At 37.0% G+C, this 21,686-nt stretch overlaps 1 protein-coding gene across 1 annotated transcript in view; it reads left to right on the top strand.

Annotated features, from left to right (window-relative positions):
* Positions 1 to 21,686, top strand: part of adgrb1a (adhesion G protein-coupled receptor B1a) — a 373,647-nt gene that overhangs the window by 310,684 nt on the left and 41,277 nt on the right. Inside the window, exons 27-30 of the mRNA XM_062063764.1 lie at positions 2,549 to 2,647; positions 15,319 to 15,490; positions 18,282 to 18,377; positions 18,962 to 19,001. Of these exons, the coding sequence (XP_061919748.1) occupies positions 2,549 to 2,647; positions 15,319 to 15,490; positions 18,282 to 18,377; positions 18,962 to 19,001 (407 nt within the window). The remainder of the gene's footprint in view (positions 1 to 2,548; positions 2,648 to 15,318; positions 15,491 to 18,281; positions 18,378 to 18,961; positions 19,002 to 21,686) is intronic.

Here is a 21,686-nt window from a genome sequence, read left to right as displayed (position 1 = left end):
CCAGCAGCGAGAGCGATTCGGACCGAGAAAGCGATGATATCCCCATTAATTTGAGCGAGGATGAACGATTCGTGGATGAGGAAAGTGAGAGTGAAGGACTAGAGGGCAGTGGAAGCGATTCAGATAGGGAAGATGCTGTGAGAGGCGGATGGGACCTGATATTCAGCTGGGAATGACTAAAACAGTAAACAAACACAAGACATATATATACTCTATTAGCCACAACACAACCAGGCTTATATTTAATATGCCACAAATTAATCCCGCATAACAAACACCTCCCCCCTCCTGTCCATACAACCCACCAATACAAATCAAACACCCGCACAACACACTCAATCCCACACCCCAAAGTACCGTTCACCTCCCCAAAGTTCATACAACACATATATTTCCCCAAAGTCCCGAAAGTTACGTACGTGACATGCACATAGCGGCACGCACGTACGGGCAAGCGATCAAATATTTGGAAGCCGCAGCTGCGTACTGCGTTACACATACAAATTAAACAAAATGCTTATGGCAACATTCTGGTTGCGTACTCGCGGTACCGCGTCTGCGTATCCAACTCAAAGCCCTCCTGGTAAGAGTCTCTGTTGTCCCAGTTCTCCACAGGCCAATGGTAAAGCTTCACTGTCATCTTTCAGGAATGTAAACAATGAAACATCAGCTACGTGTTTGTGTTGCTGCAGCTAGCCGGCCGAAATACACCGCTTCCCACCTACAGCTTTCTTCTTTACTGTCTCCATTGTTCATTGAACAAATCGCAAAAGATTCACCAACACAGATGTCCAGAATACTGTGGAATTTTGCGATGAAAACAGACGACTTAATAGCTGGCCACAATGCTGTCCCAAAATGTCCAGTACAATCCGTGACGTCACGCGCAGGCGTCATCATACCGAGACGTTTTCAGCAGGATATTTCGCGCGGAATTTAAAATTGCACTTTAGTAATCTAACCCGGCCGTATTGGCATGTGTTGCAATGTTAAGATTTCATCATTGAGTTTGAGTTTGAGTTTGAGTTTATTTCGAACATGCAAGCATACAACATGATACATCACAATTTCCAGTTTCTCTTTTCAACATGTTCGAAAAGGAGTAGGAAGAAGCAGTGATATCATTGATATATAAACTATCAGACTGCGTGGTCGGTAGTAGTGGGTTTCAGTAGGCCTTTAAAGCAAGTTATACATAACAAAAATCGAATAATCAAATGCATATGCTTTTCGATTAATCACAGATTATTACCCGCCTGCATAGTGTAAATTCATTTTAAAAAAGCGGCCCTCTGAAAGCAACCATTACTGCGGATTGGCCCTCAATGAAAATGAGTTTGACACCCCTGAACTAGGATATAAAACATGTTTTCAGTTATTTCACCTTTTTTTGTTAAGTACATAACTCCACATGTGTTCATTCATAGCTTTGATGCCTTCAGTGACAATCTACTACCGCATTGAATGAGGAGAATGTGGGACCAAACTTTTGGCCTGTGCTGTATATTTGTTTCATTTAGTAAGAAAATATTTTTTTTTTTTTTTTTTTTACTAAATGCATTCGTTCTTTCAATTTTGACAGAAAAAAATGCATATTTTAAACTTTAATATTAACTGATCATGCCAATTATATTATTACATACTGTATTGCAAAACTATTTTGTGAGATAAAAAATCGTTAAATATATGCTTGTCACCAATATTTATGATTTTAAAGCAAGTTATACAACGTGGAACCAAACTTTTGGCCTGTGCTGTATATTTGTTTCATTTAGTACGAAAATATCTTTTTTTAATTTATTTTTTATTAATTTTTTTGTCCTGTCCAGCTTCTCAGGCAAATCATATAGTTGATATAGATGCCCGTATCGGCTGTTCAGATTTACTTTACAAAAGAGCAGTGTAGGATACTTCTCTTGTTGCCTTATTTGTATTTGACTTTATTAAATGTATTTATATTATCATTTGGTGCAGCCGGGCCGGAGCAGGAGGGGATGGAAAGAGAAAAAAAGGAAGACAGAGGGGGGAATTGTGGGGACAAGAGGGGGATAAGACAGAGAGACAACAACAGCAAACACAACAACAACAATAGAGCAACATCAGCAAATAGGATATGTACTAATATGATGGTAAAAGTGATAGCAAAGAAGCAGTTAGTGAAAAGAAAAGATCATTAACGTACTATATTGAAGCATATCATTTGCAGGCGTTCGGGCCCCGGGGTCTGAGTTTGACACCTGTGCCCTATAGTGTCCCAGCTATACCCCCATTGGGTGTCTTTACTTTTCCACAAGACCGTATAGAACATGAAAACGATCCTCCACTTCTTGGGAGTCATGCAGGGATACATCCCAGAAGCCCACACTGAACTCTGAGCTGGCTCACAAACCCTGAGAGAGAGATTGTGTGAGAGCACTGTGACTCACTGTTTGCGTGACTGTTTTGTTTCCGTGCGCTTGTGTAAACACACACATCTGTACGAGTCTGTGTATAGGTGCATCTGTATCTGTTTGTGTTGTTGTTACAGCGTGTTAATTTGACTTTGCAGTCAGATGACAGTGCCACTGTACAATATGACGCTCAAATGTGCCAAGTGTGGAGTTATCTCGTCGGCTGACGTATCCACCGCAGCTACCAGTAACGCCATGTTAGTCACGCTAATTATTTATCCTACACTCTTCTTGCCTCTATCCTCTCCTGAACTTCACACCTCTCCTGTCCTCCCTCACTTGATTGGTTCCCCTTTTTAATCCATCCTGTCATTGTTCTCCTCCCTGATTCCCTAGCAGGGATGTCCCCTTCATTATGAGGTCACTAAAGCTCTGTTAACCTTGTTAGCGCTGTACTCTATGTACACTGCTTTGAGATGGGAGTGCATTGTAGATGGGCCATTTATGTTACTCTATGATATTACTGTGTTAGAACGTCAACATCATTTTTTCAGATGTTTACATACACTCATCATGGATGTCATACCAATTTTGGTTGCATAATGGTTTACCATTCTGACCATTACGATTCTTTTTCGAGGGTGGAAAGATTACACAATGTGCACCTTCAGTCTTTTCAACAACAACAAATGTTTGTGTTTATTTTGTTTTTTCTAAAATATACACCAGGTCTATGCATAGAGTTCCAGGTCTGATACCCCATGATGATGACTTTATGTACAGGGACACATTTGGTCTGCAAAATAGTGAGGACTGGCCAAAATTGACTGTAAAGTTGGGATGATTGGAAACAGTTATCATAATTTACGAGGACTGCACTGCAAAAACTGAAATCTAAGTAAGATTAAATATCTCAAATAAGGGTGATATTTGCTTATTTTCTGTCTGATAAGATAATTCTTCTCACTAAGCAGATTTTATGTAAGAGTGTTTTACTTCTTTTAAGGGTTTTGGTCCTAAATGATCCCAGTGAGATATTACAGCTTGTAGCTGAGATTTGATGACCTATATTCAGTAAAACATGCTTGAAACTAGAATATCAACTGATGCAAAGCTGTGTCATCAACACTCACAAGTATAAAACTACTTTTTTTAAAGTAATAATTTCTTTCTTCAAGCATGAAAAAAAAAAATCATGATGCCGAGCGCATATCATTATGTCAAGATAATGCACTAGCATTTAATTAATTTAAGAATATTTTTCAACATATTGAGCAAAAAGGTCTCTTTTTTTCTACCAAGAAAAGTGCACTTGTTATTAGTGAGAATATACTTATTTTAAGGTATTTTTGAGTTCATTGAGGTTAGCTAATTTTACTTGTTTTGGGAAGTCTTGACAAGCCAAATTTTCTTGTTCTATTGGCAGATAATTTTGCTTAGTTCAAATAAAATACCCCTAATTTTTTATTTTCTTGTTTTCTAACTTTTTGCAGTGTGGTCAAATTTGCGTGAGTTCGTGCGAGATAAATTCATTTATATTTCATTGAGGGAAATAACTCTGATCCCCTACTAACCAGCAAGCCTTCTGCACTTGCGGTGTAGATAAAAGACACAGAAACAGTCCCTTCCGTTCAAACTTCTCTACCACCAAGGACAAGACCAAACACTTGTCAAAGTACCTCAGGGATAAGGTTATAGACCCGCACAAGACTGGAATGGACTTCAAGACCATTAGCAAGATTCTTGATGAGAAAGAGACAACTGTTGAAGCAAAAGTTAGAAAATGAAGAAATACAAGAAACCTCTCTCCACATCCATGGTGGGATATCAGCCCAAACTCCATGGAAGTTCTGATTTATGATCTCAAGGAAGTAGGAACCACAGTCACCAGGAAAAAACACTAGTAAACTCTTTGCTATAATGGATGGGGATCCTGCAGTGCCTGCAAAAGAAGTCTGGCCTGTCTGAAGTCCAACAATCAACACCTGGATGTCTCAGACAAGACTTGCACTGCAAAAAGTCAGTGTTCCAAAACAAGAAAAAAAACAAAAAAAACATTAGGGGTATTTTATTTGAACTAAGCAAAATTATCTGCCAATAGAACAAGAAAATTTGGCTTGTCAAGACTTTCCAAAACAAGTAAAATTAGCTACCTCAATGAACCCCAAAATACCTTAAAATAAGTATATTCTCACTAATAACAAGTGCACTTTTCGTGGTAGAAAAAAAAAACAGACCTTTTTGCTCAATATGTTGAAAACTATTCTTAAATTAAGTAAATGCTAGGGCCATTATTATTATGATATGCGCTCGGCATCATGATTTTTCTTTTCATGCTTGAAGTAAGAAATTATTACTTTAAAAAAGTAGTTTTATACTTGTGAGTAGAGATGTCCGATTATATCGGACTGCCGGTATTATCGGCCGATAAATGCTTTAAAATGTAATATCGGAAATTATCGGTATCTGTTTCAAAAAGTAAAATTTATGACTTTTTAAATTTCAGTGCCCCTCCCGAAAATCTCCCGGGGCAACCATTCTCCCGAATTTCACCCGATTTCCACCCAGACAACAATATTGGGGGCGTGCCTTAAAGGCACTGCCTTTGCGTGCCGGCCCAATCACATAATATCTACGGCTTTTCACAAACACGAGTGAATGCCTGCATACTTGGTCAACAGCCATACAGGTCACACTGAGGGTGGTCGTATAAACAACTTTAACACTGTTACAAATATACGCCACACTGTGAACCCACACCGAACAAGAATGAACAACAAGAACATCCGCACCGTAACACAACATAAACACAACAGAACAAATACCCAGAACCCCTTGCAGCACTAACTCTTCCGGGACGCTACAATATACACCCCCCGCTATCCCCTACCCCCCCAACCCTGCCCACCTCAACCTCCTCATGCATCCAGTGGGGCATCACAACAAAATTAGGCATAATAATGTGTTAATTCCACAACTGTATATATCAGTATCGGTTGATATCGGAATCGGTAATTAAGAGTTGGACAATATCGGATATCGGCAAAAAAGCCATTATCGGACATCTCTACTTGAGAGTGTTAATGACTCAGCTTCGCATCAGTTGATATTCTAGTTTCAAGCATGTTTTACTCAATATAGGTCATCAAATCTCAGCAACAAGCTGTAATATCTTACTGAGATCATTTAGGACCAAAACCCTTATAACAAGTAAAACACACTAACATAAAATCTGCTTAGTGAGAAGAATTGTCTTATCAGACAGAAAATAAGCAAATATCACCCTTATTTGAGAGATTTAATCTTATTTAGATTTCAGTTTTTGCAGTGTGGGAAAATGTGATGTTTTCACATCAGACCAAAGCTCTTTGGCATCAAGTCGACTCGATCTGTTTGGAGGTAGACAAATACTGAATATAAACCCTGCAAAACAGTCCCACTGGGGGTGGAAACTCTCTGCTGAGGGTACAGGAAGAGGGTCTGATGAAGGTGGCCATGCACCACAGAATCATGGATGAAAACATGGCAATGACCTAAAACATAAAGAATTGGCTAAAAAAAAAAAGAAGGACCTTAAGATTCTGGAGTTGCCTTGCCAGTCTTCAGACTTTAATCCCATTGGAAATCAGTGGAGGACGCTGAAACGTTAGGTTGCAAAAAAACAGCCTGGACACGTTTATAATTTGAAGAGAAAATGTAAGGAGGAGTGAACCAAAAACCTTCTTGAGACGTGTGTTTCCCTGGTGAGCAACTGGAAGAAACTTCTAATTGCTCATTATGCCAACAAAGAATTCTCCATCAAGTACTAATTCCCATTTGCTTGGAGATTAAATATGTAATTCCCCAATCAAATGTAAAATAACATATGTTTATTTAATGTTACTTTTGTACCCCTTTTCTTTGGTTCTCTTCAAATGACTTGAGTTTAGGTTTGGTTTTGGGACTGTGATCAAGATAGAGTCCTTTAGTAAAAACCAATGCAAACATGGCGAATGCACCATAACAAAGGTGCCAATCAACAGTTGATCCAGTGTAGTTTTTGCTCGGAGGCATCTCATGCAACACTAAGCTTCCCTCAAAATAATTTCCCGAGCATAATTGAATAACGCGTGTGTGTTACTGGATTTTGTGTTTTGCTTTTTGGGTAAATTTATGATACCTGCCAACGCTGATTATGTAAGATACGCACCCGATGATGACTTGACGTGCAAACATCAACGACTGCGATATCTTTTTGGTATCACTTCACCCTTTGGAAGCTAAAATATCAACCTACCTCTCCCTCTGAGATGTCTTCCATTTAATACTAAATTCAAATTATGGATTCGATCTGGGATTATGATCAACGTAATTAATTCATAATCCTTTGGTGAAATAGTATAAAATGCATTTAGAATGCAAATATTAGCTGTTTTGTTTGGAGCGAGCATACAGTGAGGTTATTAACATGTTATTACTCAGGCGAATAATTGCCTGCTCCACTGTTGTAGCCAGTGTAAGACAGCCACGTCCAATTTAGATTTAAATATTTATACTTTAGCAGGGCTGTCCCTTAATTGGGGCCCCAAGCAGAATTTTCACACTTTTTTTTATTAATGTAAAATGATTTTTATACTTTTTTAAATAGAACTTGAATGTGATTGTATTGTGTTGTATGCATATTTTGTACTGAGTAAATTCACACAATATTTGTTGTGCACTCTGCCAAATTTAGAATAATTAAAATATACATTTGCACATGTTCCAGGCACATCTCCAAAAGGAGTTATTCAAATTAGTCCTTGTAAGCCCAGGACAAACATTGTGCACCACGGGGGACAATGAGAATACCCAGGAAAAACTGCCCATTATATTTTTAGGAAGAGGCTAGGATTACATCTATTGGAATATTTCACATGAAGCGCCCTGTCATTCACTAATTTGCCTTTTACAGTAGGAAAGGAATTAATACGGCCCCATTCGTTGCAGTTTACCTGACACATAAAACGTGACAAATTGGGGATAGTAAAGTGTTGAATATCATAAAATGTGTTTTTGTGGTCATTTCAACTTTGACCACAGGATCATGTATTATTTTCATCAGACTGCATTGCAAAATGATAAACTCCCGCTCTTCCTCTCATGCGAGATCCACTCAGTAGTGGGGCCATATGAATCCCTTCACTACTGCACATGTGCTAAGTCACACAAAATTAGACTTAGACTTAGACAAACTTTAATGATCCACAAGGGAAATTGTTCAACACAGTAGCTCAGTTAAAATGATGGAAAGTGTAAGGATGGAAAGGACAATGCAGGTATAAATAGACTAATATAGCGATAAAAAAAATCTAACATATATACGAATATATACATAATATGTGTAATAAAATGGGGCCTCTTTTGGTTTCGTGGGGCCCTACGCACTGGGTGTGATCTGCGTATAGAGAGAGACATCAAAGTGTATGAATAGCACCTGGGTCATCGGTTTAGATGCTGAACTAAATGGCGTACAGCAGTGGTTCTCCGGTAGTTTCACCCCTTCATGGCAAGCCAAATTGGTCATCACCACACATAGTGAAATATTTCAAGAATGTATTTTTTTTTTTATTGCTAAATCAATTTGATGATCGAAAACAAATTTAGTACTTCATAAAATTACAAAAATGGTCACAAAGTTGACTATTGTAATCTATTGAAAAAAAATCACTGCAAAAGCTTCCCTAGCCTTTAATTGGTCACTTTGTATTCGGATTTGTTGAGAACGACTCGCAAAAGAGACAACAGATTTGACTCGCTTGCGAACATCACATTAGTTCATTTCATTTAAGTTCAGTTTCAGTTTATTTCAAACATGCATACGACACAACGTAATGCATCACATATTTCCAGTTGTTTCATTACAGCACGTCCGAAAAGGAGTAGGAAGAAGCTGAGTTTATTTAATCCGACCACTTTTCGTACCATAGCAATTTTATCCCATTTCCTTGTTCTCTGTAACAGAACAGTGAATAAATAAATAATACACCATAGTAAGTAAACAAATATTAAATACATAAATGATCTTTATCTAAAAAACAACAAAATAAATAAATAAAAGGGTTCAAGATGTTCATCATAATTCTTGTTCTGTGCACTTTGTGAACACATGTAGTTTGAACAGTCTCTTAAACTGAATCATATTGGTGCTTTGTTGGATTTCTTTGGTTAATCCATTCCATAGTTTAATTCCACATACTGATATGCTAAAGGTATTAAGTGTTGTACGAGCATACAAATGTTTTGCATTAGTCACAGGAAAAGAGCGCCCCCCGCACTGATATTACAGTATTTATTGTAAATTAATGGTATAATTCTGCATTGAAGCCTAGAGTTGACTTTTTTTTTTTTGGCAAAATGAAGAACAAGTGAAATGAAAAAGTAAAGCCATGATGGGAATAACTCAACTTTAAATACCTCTTCATGCTGCCGCTATGTCCTGCCTGTCCTTCTGTGCACAGCATCTTCTGTCGGCCATCCTGTGCAAGCCTCATTACTCATGTTTTCCTCACGACTCACCCTTGCTCTTCCTTCTCTACCCTGTAGAACTGATATTCTTTCACTCATCTCAAAGACACATGCATGCAACATATGTAGATACATATATGCTGTATCTATACATACCTTTTGCGGTCAGAAGTTTACATGCACTCTTCATGGACAAGAATGTCATATTGATTTTAGGCCCTTATTGTTATTATCTGAAGCATTTTTTTTCTCCCTCCAGGTTAGAATGGTTATGTAAAATACTTGGATGCTTTTTTGAAAACAAACTTTTGTCCAGACAAGCTTCTGGTTGGATACTTGACCACTTTTCTTCCAAGAATTGGCCGAGTTTATAGATGTTCCAATCTTGATCATTTGCATTATTTACATGGCTAAAGATGGTACTCGCATGAAAGATTCCTTTAAAGCAGGGGTGTCCACATTTTTTCGGCGGGCGAGCTACTTTTCAATTGACCAAATCGAGGGGATCTACCTCATTCATATATATAATTTATATCTATTTATTTACAAAAGAGACATTTTTGTTAACAAGTGAAAGGTGTTTATTTTTTTATTTTTTATTTAAAAAAAAATTTTTACAAACACAAAGCTGTTATATTATTTTTTTAAACTGTAATTTCTCAAATAATAATAATGACTCAAAATCGATGTTGTTATGAATTGTTGAGCAATTTAAGGATCCAAGAACTTCACATCAAATATTCCACTTTGAAATAGTTTTTTTTTAAATTTTATTTTATTTTTTTTTACTGCAAAAAAAACAATGTAATATCTACAAATACATTAATTAAATAAACAAAAAAGAAATAATGAAACATTAATAATAATAATAATCAGAAATAAAATAAAATAGACAGATACATATATATATATATATATATATATATATATATATATATATATATATATATATATATATATATATATATATATATATACACACACATACATATATATAAATAAGTTAAAGGTGTTTAATTATAATACATACATGTTTAATTCCTTTCTTTCATGAAGACACAAATATACGTTGGTTTATTACCTGATTCTGATGACTTGCATTGATTGGAATCAGACCGTAGTGATGATAACGTCCACATTTTCAAATGGAGGAGAAAAAAAGTCCTCCTTTCTGTCCAATACCACATGAAAGTGGTTGCTTTTTGGCATCTTATTGGCCCAGCTTCCATACTCGTTTTTACACACTTTACAAGAAATACATTGGCGGCAAACTCCGCAGTGTGCTGGCTTTCTGAGACTCTTATTTTGTTAGCGCAGGCAGGATGATGCAGCGATTTTATTGACGTACGGCGCGAGAAATAAAAAGTGTTTCTCGCCTTCCTGTCGGTCGTTTTTTCTTAATAATGAGCTCGCTGCAGCCAGCGTCATCTCACAAGACCCTCGGGGGCCGTGAATGTCAATCCAGTGTAGAAAGTGACGTCTTGATGAAGATTGATGATTGCTAATTTTTAGGTCTATTTTTTTAATGCCTGGCTGGCGAACGACTGACACACCCTCCACGATCAACCGGTAGCTTGCGATCTACGTAATGGTCACTCCTGCCTTAAAGGGATGCACGTTAAGGCAGACACGCATTCCTTTGCTGCATGTTGCATGAAATTAGAAGGATGCACGTCTCGCCAGCTCAAATTTGGGAGCAAACTGCATCAAATGCGTCATCTATCCACAGTGTGAAGTCACTTCTAAGACACTAATCCTCACCCCCATGACGGAAAATAATTTCTTTCAAGTAACTTCATCACTGTAGGACTACTTTTAAGCCTTTTTTGTAGTTTGCGCTCTGGTTGCTGTTGTTGACCACCACTGGTGGGAAGAAGAAGTCACATGTCAAAATACAAGCAATACATCGCCATGGCGCTAGATCAGGGGTCACCAACCTTTTTGAAAGCAAGAGCTACTTCTTGGGTACTGATTAATGCGAAGGGCTACCAGTTTGATACACACTTCAATAAATTGCCAGAAATAGCCAATTTGCTCAATTTACCTTTAACTCTATGTTATTATTAATAATTAATGATATTTACACTTAATTGAACGGTTTAAAAGAGGAGAAAACACGAAAAAAAATGACAATTAAATTTTGAAACACAGTTTATCTTCAATTTCGACTCTTTAAAATTCAAAATTCAACCGAAAAAAAGAAGAGAAAAACTAGCTAATTCGAATCTTTTTGAAAAAATTAAAAACATTTTTTATGGAACATCATTAGTAATTTTTCCTGATTAAGATTAATTTTAGAATTTTGATGACATGTTTTAAATAGGTTAAAATCCAATCTGCACTTTGTTAGAATATATAACAAATTGGACCAAGCTATATTTCTAACAAAGAAAAATCATTATTTCTTCTACATTTTCCAAAACAAAAATTTTAAAAGAAATTCAAAAGACTTTGAAATAAGATTTGAATTTGATTCTACAGATTTTCTAGATCTGCCAGAATAATTTTTTTGAATTTTAAATCATAATAAGATTGAAGAAATATTTCACAAATATTCTTTGTCGATAAAACAGAAGCTAAAATGAAGAATTAAATTAAAATACATTATTATTCTTTACAAAAAAAAAAAAAAATTACTTGAACATTGATTTAAATTGTCAGGAAAGAAGAGGAAGGAATTTAAAAGGTAAAAAGGTATATGTGTTTAAAAATCCTAAAATCATTTTTAAGGTTGTATTTTTTCTCTAAAATTGTCTTTCTGAAAGTTATAAGAAGCAAAGTAAAAAAATAATGAATTTATTTAAACAAGTGAAGACCAAGTCTTTCAAATATTTTCTTGGATTTTCAAATTCTATTTGAGTTTTGTCTCTCTTAGAATTAAAAATGTCGAGCAAAGCGAGACCAGCTTGCTAGTAAATAAATAAAATGTAAAAAATAGAGGCAGCTCACTGGTAAGTGCTGCTATTTGAGCTATTTTTAGAACAGGCCAGCGGGCTACTCATCTGGTCCTTACGGGCTACCTGGTGCCCGCGGGCACCGCGTTGGTGACCCCTGGGGGAGTGTCAAGTAGAAGAGGGTAGGCGGAGGAGGGAGAATTCAAATTGAGCCTAAGTCTCTGGATAAAGGAAGGCTGTGAGGGCAAACCCCAATTGATTTAAATGGGAGCCAATAGCAGTTTTTGCTTTTGTTTAGTTATAAATGGTAAATGGGTTATACTTGTATAGCGCTTTTCTACCTTCAAGGTACTCAAAGCACTTTGACACTATTTCCACATTCACCCATTCACACACACATTCACACACTGATGGCGGGAGCTGCCATGCAAGGCCCTAACCACGTCCCATCAGGAGCAAGGGTGAAGTGTCTTGCTCAAGGACACACCGGACGTGACGAGGTTGGTAGAAGGTGGGGATCGACCCAGGAACCCTCGGGTTGCTGGCACGGCCACTCTCCCAACAGCGCCACGCCGTCCCCAGTTATATTAATTAGTTATAGTTATATTATTCCATACCCCACATTTAATACATCATCTGTTTAACAACAAACCTAGCAATTTCTAAATTCAATAAGATACGCTTTATAAGAATGTGTTCACTTGGTTATTGGCTATAAAATATTTTCAGTTATACTGTAATCTATTGTCAAAGTATCGAATCGGGACTCAAAATCGGACCGGATCTGTTGAAAAGGACATCACTAGTAGAGTTCTTTGTAATTAGTTGTGTTCCTTGTAGTGTTGTTTTGGTATTGCTACCAAAATGTATTTCGATACTTTGATACTTTTCTAATTAAAGGGGATCACAAAAAATTGCATTGTTGGCTTTATTTTAACAAAAAATCTTACATTACCGGTACTTTTTAGTACCGAATATGATTCATTAGTATCGCGGTACTGTACTAATACCGGTATACCGTACAACCCTAGTTCCTTGCTTGCGGTATGTTTACGTTGCTGAGCTAGATGGCATTGGATGCTGTATGCTAGCGACAGTTGCTGCACTCAGTACACTTATGTATGCACTATGCACTCCTTCTATGGTTGTCTTCAATGTCGCTTCGATCGCAACTCTAACAAATGTATATAATATTTATTTCAAACTTTATTTTCCCAGACAAAACACTGCAGTGTTGACTTCAGTCCATGCCTACTCACTCGTCACTTGACCAGTCAAACCGCAGACATTGCGGTTAAAAAAACTTCTTTTTTTTTTATCCCATCCATCCATCCATTTTCCAACGCTTGTCCCTCTTGGGGATGCGGGGGGCTGGAGCCTATCCCAGCTGCATTCGGGCGGAAGGCTGGGTACACCCTGGACAAGTTGCCACCTTAACGCAGGGCCAACACAGACTGTCACAATTATAAATTAGGGCCAATAATAGTGTTGCCAATCAGCCATCGTGACTAAATTCTAAATGCAGTTAATATTTCAGTCCTAATTTGAACATAGTCCTCTGTTATTGTTTCATGCATATTATGGAGTTCACCGCTACCGGACTGGTAACAACACTGCTGGTTTTAAACTACTAACTACTTCAAACATACTTTTCTTCATTGTGGACAAACAGCTCTTTCTTTGTCTTATCTGATCACAAACCCTTTGTCCATTTTTGGTCTGTTGTCCATGGGGATGTTCATCCTGATCACTAACGAGTTTTAGGACTCGGTCTTGTCGATGCAAAAGGTGAATGTATCTTTATATTTTAGTCTGTGTGTACAGGGTGTCCACAAAGTCTATTGCAATTAAAAAATGATGAGATATGCTCATCAAATTTGGGGTTTTAAAAAGTCCTAAAAAATTTATTCTTTCAATTTAAGGCCTAAAAATGTCTTACACTCTTTCAAAAACCCGTAAAAAGTCTCAAATATGACTATGGAAGATTTTTAAAATATATTAACGGTAAGTTTACTTAAAACTTCTGTCTCACTTTTAAATATTTTGAGTGCTTTAGGGCACAATTCATAACTACAGAACTAAAAGAATGTATTGAGTACCACCAGCTAGCGAGTTTGGTTATAGCAGAGTTGAACTAGCCGCAATGATTACGATATCCCAGACTATTCATTATAGTCTTACATTTGACGCAGAGAGCTTGTCTACAGTATACCTCAGTAGTTATGAGTTTTTTATTGGTGTTTTTCAGGTACCATGTTCATGAAATACAGTAGGTTCTGTTAAATAAAAACCATGGACATCTTGTAAATTACAGCAGATAACATTTGTTGAACAAAACTAAATGGATACTTTATTAATCTCGAAGAGAAATTCACATGGGTCTTCAGTACCCAAAAGCAAAATATCACTACTGTATTTTTCGGACTATAAGTCGCAGTTTTTTTCATAGTTTGGCAGGGGGTGCGACTTATACTCAGGAGCGACTTATGTGTGAATTTATGAACACATTACCGTAAAATATCAAATAATATTATTTAGCTCATTCACGTAAGAGACTAGACGTATAAGATTTCATGGGATTTAGCGATTAGGAGTGACAGATTGTTTGGTAAACGTATAGCATGTTCTATATGTTATAGTTATTTGAATGACTCTTACCATAATATGTTACGTTAACATACCAGGCACGTTCTCAGTTGGTTATTTATGCGTCATATAACGTACACTTATTCAGCCTGTTGTTCACTATTCTTTATTTATTTTAAATTGCCTTTCAAATGTCTGTTCTTGGTGTTGGGTTTCATCAAATATATTTCCCCCAAAAATGCGACTTATACTCCAGTGCGACTTATATATGTTTTTTTCCTTCTTTATTATGCATTTTCGGCCGGTGCGACTTATACTCCGAAAAATACGGTAATTTATTATTTATGACGCATATACTGTGTTGTTTTGTGCAGCTACTGGTGCCCAAAATTTAAGTTTACAGTACTAATATCTACTCCACATTTTGTAATTATTTCTACGGATTTCAGTACTTATTTACTTTTGTAATATATACTTGTAAAATTATAAGGTGACTTTATGGACACCCTGTGCAATTTTGACCGTTTGTATTTTAGATTGAAAAAACATGAATTCTAAAAAAAACAACAACAAAAAAACATTGTATAATCTTTCCCACCTCGAATATTGTTGAAATAAATCAACAAGGATCCAAAATGAACTTGACATTCCTGCCCATGATGAGTGTACGTAAACTTCTGGCTACAACTGTACATATAATAATGAATGTATATTTATTTCTTGTGCTACTAGTTAAAAATAATCTGTTTTGATGTATTTTTTCATAGTCCAAATCTGCAGATTGGTTTAGAAGTGTGCTAAGCACTGATTTGGAAATGGACTGTTATGGAATGTTTGGAATTGTTTATTTAAATGAATTGATTAATATATATAGGAAGTAGGGTTAGTCCTGGTTTCTGTATGGTGTTGATAAAAGTGCATTGCTGCTCTCTGACTGCTGACCTACCCCCTACGTCTTGCAGGGCTTCTCTGTGGAGCTCCTGTGTGGTTTTACCCCTTCTGGCTCTCACGTGGATGTCAGCTGTCCTCGCCATCACCGACCGGCGCTCTGCGCTGTTCCAGATTCTTTTTGCCGTCTTTGACTCTCTGGAAGGCTTCGTCATTGTCATGGTGCACTGCATCTTGCGACGAGAGGTACCTTTTTTACCCAACCACTGCACTCTACATGTTTTTTTTCCCTTCTTCACACTATAGCTATATAGTTCACCCCCAGAGGAATATTTGTAAAGGTTTTGGACTCATTCCCTCACCGTATTTTTGCTCCTAAATGTCTCATTAGCATTTAGGAGCCACGGGCGGCTCGTGTCAGGTGCAGGAGTAGTCCTCTCTCAAATGGAAGGTCGATCCGCTTTTTCCACGCAGCCGTCCTGAAATATCCTGAAGCAAGAAAGTCAACCCCAGTTACTTCCCTCACTGCGTTATCGGGGTGTAAATGAGCTGTTTGCCGAGCAGCATGCACCATTACCATTACCGTGCACATCTTATAGCAGGGGGTGTCCAGACTTTGTCCACTGAAAGCCGCACACTGAAAAATTAAAAGCATGTTGGGGCCATTTTGATATTTTTCATTTTCAAAACTAATACAATATATAGATTTATTTTTTTTAGGGTCTCAATTAAAAGTTCAAGTTAAAGTACCACTGATAGTGACCTCTGCATTTGACCCATTCCCGTGTTCCACCCCCTGGGAGGTGAGGGGAGCAGTGAGCAGCAGCGGTGGCCGGGCTCTGGAATCATTTTGGTGATTTAACCCTCAATTCCAACCCTTTATGCTGAGTGCCAAGCAGGGAGGTAATGGCTCCCATTTTTATAGTCTTTGGTATGCCTCGGCCGGGGTTTGAACTCACGACCTACCGATCTCAGGGCGGACACTCTAACCACAAGGCCACTGAGCAGGCTTAAAAATATAAAAATGTTAAAAAATAATGCTTAAATCTGGAGATCAACTTCAAGTCTATCTGTAAAGTTTTTTTTATGTGTTATGCCCTTTTTGTAAAAACCCTGTAAAATATTTCCTAAAAATATTTTCAAAGGGGAATATTTGTGTATTTAAGTACAGTAATTGGAGCCTTAAATAGGTCACTTTGAAATATTTTTGGGGCAAAATATTGCATACTTTGTGTTTTTGCCAGAAAAAAACAAAGTCTTCTTTGACAAAAAGGGCATAAAAAAATAAACAAAAAACATGAAATTATAATAAAAACTTATAATTGACAGATAGATCTGAAGTTGATCCAGATCAGGGGAATATTTGTGTATTTAAGTACAGTAATTGGAGCCTTAAATAGGTCAATAATTCATAACAACATTGACTTTATTTCATTATTATTTTTTGAGCAATGGCAGTTAAAAAAAAAAATCTACCAAAGTTATAAAAGTCATACATGTTTTTTTTTTGCTTTCAATATTTAAGTCTGTGAATCAACTTCAGGTCTATCTGTCAATTATACGTTTTTTATTTTATTTTCATGTTTTTTGTTTGTTTTGTAATGCCCTATTTGTCAAATGAGACTTAAGTACTGAAAGCAAATAAAACATGTATGACTTTTTTTAACACTTTAATGAGCGGGGCCCTTTTAAATCCCCAAAAAATTTTGTGGATTTTTTTTTTTTTTTAAACTGCCATTGCTCAAAAAATAATAATGAAGTAAAGTCAATGTTGTCATGAATTATCGACCTATTTAAGGCTCCAATTACCGTACCTAAATACACAAATATTCCCCTGATCTGGATCAACTTCATATCTATCTGTCAATTATAAGTTTTTATTATATTTTCATGTTTTTTGTTAATTTTTTTATGCCCTTTTTGTCAAAGAAGACTTTGTTTTTTTCTGGCAAAAACACAAAGTATGCTATATTTTGCCCCAAAAATATTTGAAAGTGGAATATTTCATGTGAAGTAATCGGAGCGTTCAATAGGTCAAAAATTCTCAACAAAATTGGTTTTTATTCATTATTATTTTTTGAGCAATGGCAGTTTAAAAAAAAAATCCACAAACATTTTTGGGGATTCAAAAGGGCCCCGCTTATTAAAGTGTTAAAAATAAGTCATACATGTTTTTTTTGCTTTCAATACTTAAGTCTCTGGATCAACTTCAGATCTATCTGTCAATTACAAGTTTTTATTTTATTTTTATGTTTTTTGTTTGTGTTTTCATGCCCTTTTTGTCAAATAAGACTTAAGTATTAAAAGCACAAAAAAAAACATGTATAACTAATTTTTAACACTTTAATGATTGGGGCCCTTTTGAATACACAAAAATGTAAGTGGATTTTTTTTTTAAACTGCCATTGCTCAAAAAAAAAATGACGTAAAGTCAATGTTGTTATGAATTATCGACCTATTTAAGGCTCCAATTACCGTACTTAAATACACAAATTCCCCTAATCTGGATCAACTTCAGATCTATATGTCAATTATACATTTTTTTAATTATATTTTCATGTTTTTGTTTGGTTTTTATGCCCTATTTGTCAAAGAAGACTTTGGTTTTTTTGGCAAAAACACAAAGTATGCAATATTTTCCCCAAAAATATTTCAAAGTGGAATATTTGATGTGTGTCAATAGGTCAAAAATTCTCAACATTACTTTTTATTCCTTATTATTTCTTAAGCAAAGACCGTTTTAAAGAAAAAACCAGCCTTCATGGCAGTTTTGTGTTATATTCAGTCAACATTGCAACTTTTTCTTGTTACGTTTTTTTCACCTGTTTGCTCTTTTATTCAACTTTATGTTTTAGTTTTTTTTAATAGTATTCGTAGAATGTGCCGCGGGCCGTTAAAAAATTATATGTGCCCCCGGGCCTGCCCAAAATGATTAAAGCCAGAAACAGCACGAGAAATTCATAATTTGTCATTATTATTGCCAGATGCATTATTTGGGAAGTGTGATATGTTCCATGAGCTCTACTACCTTCAACAGGTTCAGGAGGCAGTCAAGTGTCGAGTTGTTGATCGTCAGGAAGACGGCAATGGGGATTCAGGTGGATCTTTCCAGAACGGCCACGCTCAGCTTGTGGTATGGATAGGAATTTTTTCATTCTTTGACCTAACGTATATTCCGCTCTGCCCCTATTGAGCATTGTATAACGGATAAACCACAGTAGCCTCGACTATGTGTATATACAGTATATAAATAATATATATGTATATATGGTTACTTTGCATGCAGTTGGCTTTCGGCCCCCGGCAAAAATTTTTTAACACAATGCACCCCCCAGTCAAAAATTTTGAGCACCCCTGCTCTATGACATTCTGATAATAAAATTGCATTTGTGTCCAAATATTTTACTTTTTTTTTTTAATGATGTAAGCAAATAAAAACCTGTGATTAATCGTTATTGGTCCAATTCAAAAATCGGATTAATCTGATTAAAAAAATAACAGTTTGACAGCACACATTTTTACAATAAATTATTTAATTTCTTTTCCCCCTCTTCAGTGACAATGTATTGATTCTCCTAACTCCTAATTATTATTTTTGTTATTATTGTCGCATCATATCTCCAGTCATGGCACAATTTCCATCCATCAAACTTCTAATATCCAGTGTTGATGTTTGAAATGAACAAAACATATTTATTTTACATTTTCTCTCCGCAGACTGACTTTGAGAAAGATGTTGATATGGCTTGCAGATCAGGTAAGACCAGTTTTGTTTTTTATCAAAGTCTCATGGGAACAATGTCACTACAACATGATGCAGCTGTAAAACAATATAAGTGCTACTCTAATGCATAATTGCCTCTGCATTCAATTATTGATTTTAGCAATACAATGTTTGAGTTTGCAAAATGTATTGCAAGCATGCCATCAATAATAGGAAGTAGGCACACATTAATTAATGCTCTGTGTTCTTATACCATAAATCCTACAAATGTATTCAGGTTAGCATATCTTCAATAGCAGACAATTCCTCAGGTTGCGCTTTATTTATTTGCACATATAGTTGGGCTGTCACTAAAAACATGTTTTGCAACAGTAACTAATTTCTTCCAATGATTGCGGCAGTGGCGGGCTGTGCGTTTCCCACCTAGGCCTTCAGTGATGTCCTATTTAGTTCTGATCTTAATAAATACCCCTCAAAATACCATGATTTATGTCACCACATGACCACGGCTGAAGAAATGCTATACAGAAACACACTTGTGCACTACTGTGCATTGAATCACCTTAACAGTGTACAAAACGGGCTATATTTCGGCACGTTTAAAGGCCTACTGAAACCCACTACTACCGACCACGCAGTCTGATAGTTTATATATCAATGATGAAATCTTAAGATAGTTTATATATCAATGATGAAATCTTAACATTGCAACACATGCCAATACGGCCGGGTTAACTTATAAAGTGCAATTTTAAATTTCCCGGGAAATATCCGGCTGAAAACGTCTCGGTATGATGACGTTTGCGCGTGATGTCACGGAGTGTGCGGAGGTATTGGGACACCATTGTGTCCCAATACAAAAAGCTCTGTTTTCATCGCAAAATTCCACAGTATTCTGGACATCTGTGTTGGTGAATCTTTTGCAATTTGTTTAATGGACAATGAAGACAGCAAAGAAGAAAGCTGTAGGTGGGATCGGTGTATTAGCGGCTGGCTGCAGCAACACAACCAGGAGGACTTTGAGTTGGATAGCAGACGCGCTATCGTGAGTACAGCTTTGGCTTCCAAACATTTGATCGCTTGCCCGTACGTGCGTGCCGCTATGTGCATGTCACGTACGTAACTTTGGGGAAATATATGTGCTGTATGAACTTTGCGGAGGTGAACGGTACTTTGGGCTGTGGGATTGAGTGTGTTGTGCGGGTGTTTGAGTTGTATTGGCGGGTTATATGGACGGGAGGGGAGGTGTTTGTTATGCGCGATTAACTTGTGGCATATTAAATATAAGCCTGGTTGTGTTGTGGCTAATAGAGTATATATATGTCTTGTGTTTATTTACTGTTTTAGTCATTCCCAGCTGAATATCAGGTCCCACCCGCCTCTCACAGCATCTTCCCTATCTGAATCGCTTCCACCGCCCTCTAATCTTTCACTTTCCTCATCCACAAATCTTTCATCCTCGCTCAAATTAATGGGGTAATCGTCGCTTTCTCGGTCCGAATCGCTCACGCTGCGGGCGTCCATGATTGTAAACCAGGGGTGGGCAATTAATTTTTACCGGGGGCCGCATGAGCAACCCGAGCACTGCTGGAGGGCCACACCGACAATATTTCAATTAAATTTTGCTCATTATTTTTGATATACCGTAAAATAGATAATAATAATATTTTCATTTAACCTAACTTATCTTTATTCAAAAGCAGATGGCTTTTGATGGTTTTATTTTTAACACTTTCTTACACAACACTTCCTGATCTATATTACAATACAAAAATTTCAATTTACGTCACTTTGTCCTGCATCCTCTTTGTTGTGAACGTAGCACGCCTGTAAGGTGATTGGCGAAGAAGGAGGAAGTGTTGCTGTTGCGGAAATGAGGAGTGAGGATTGGTTTTCCTTTTGGAAAGAACGAGATAAGTTGAGCTGTCTTAGTATAGCATGCTCAATAAAAGTTTAAAAAAGAGCATCAGACTTGGTGTGCACTTCTTCTGGACGCTACAATTGATGTCACAAGTGGGATGAAATGCCTCCCAGTTCGCCTTGCCATCAAACCTGGGAGTCTTCATTGAGGGCGGAATTCCCCCCGTGGCAAGCAGCGTGGCTGCACCTGTAAACGCTGTCTCTCTCTCTCTGTCTCTCTCTCTCTCTGTCTCTGTCTCTCTTTGCGGCGAGCTCCTCACGTGTCACGTACCTCCCGATGACGTAGCACACAAACAGTGCAGTATGCGCAAAGTTTTACTTCTGACACCAATTGTAGCGTCCAGAAGAAGTGCACACCAAGTCTGACGCTCGTTTTAAACTTTTATTGAGCAAGCTATACTAACACAGCTCAACATATCTCGTTCCTTCCACACGCACGTCTCCTCACTCCTCATTCACGCAACTCAAGAAGACAACATCTACTTCAGCAGGTCGTTACACTATATTCTTTAAAGACAGCAACGTGTGTACCACAAATAAGCACACGGCTTTACCTTTACTTGGCAGTCCATGTCTTTTTTAAAACACGCCATTCGTCATCAACTTTTCCTCTTTTTAGCGTCTCGGGGATAACCGGGCATCACTTGTCGCTGTGCGCCTTCCCTCACAGGACATACGCACATATAACATTTTTCAAAATAAAAGCAGCACAGTTGTATTGCACGCACGACAAAGATGTTTTTTTAAATTTATTTTGTATTTGTGATTGCCGCTGCGCGCACGAGCATACGTCCACAC

This window comes from Entelurus aequoreus, linkage group LG11 (assembly GCF_033978785.1).
Source record: "Entelurus aequoreus isolate RoL-2023_Sb linkage group LG11, RoL_Eaeq_v1.1, whole genome shotgun sequence".
Taxonomy (NCBI): Eukaryota; Metazoa; Chordata; class Actinopteri; order Syngnathiformes; family Syngnathidae; genus Entelurus; species Entelurus aequoreus.
The sequence above is the reverse complement of the archived record's forward strand: the minus strand, read 5'-3'. Positions and strand labels throughout refer to the sequence as shown.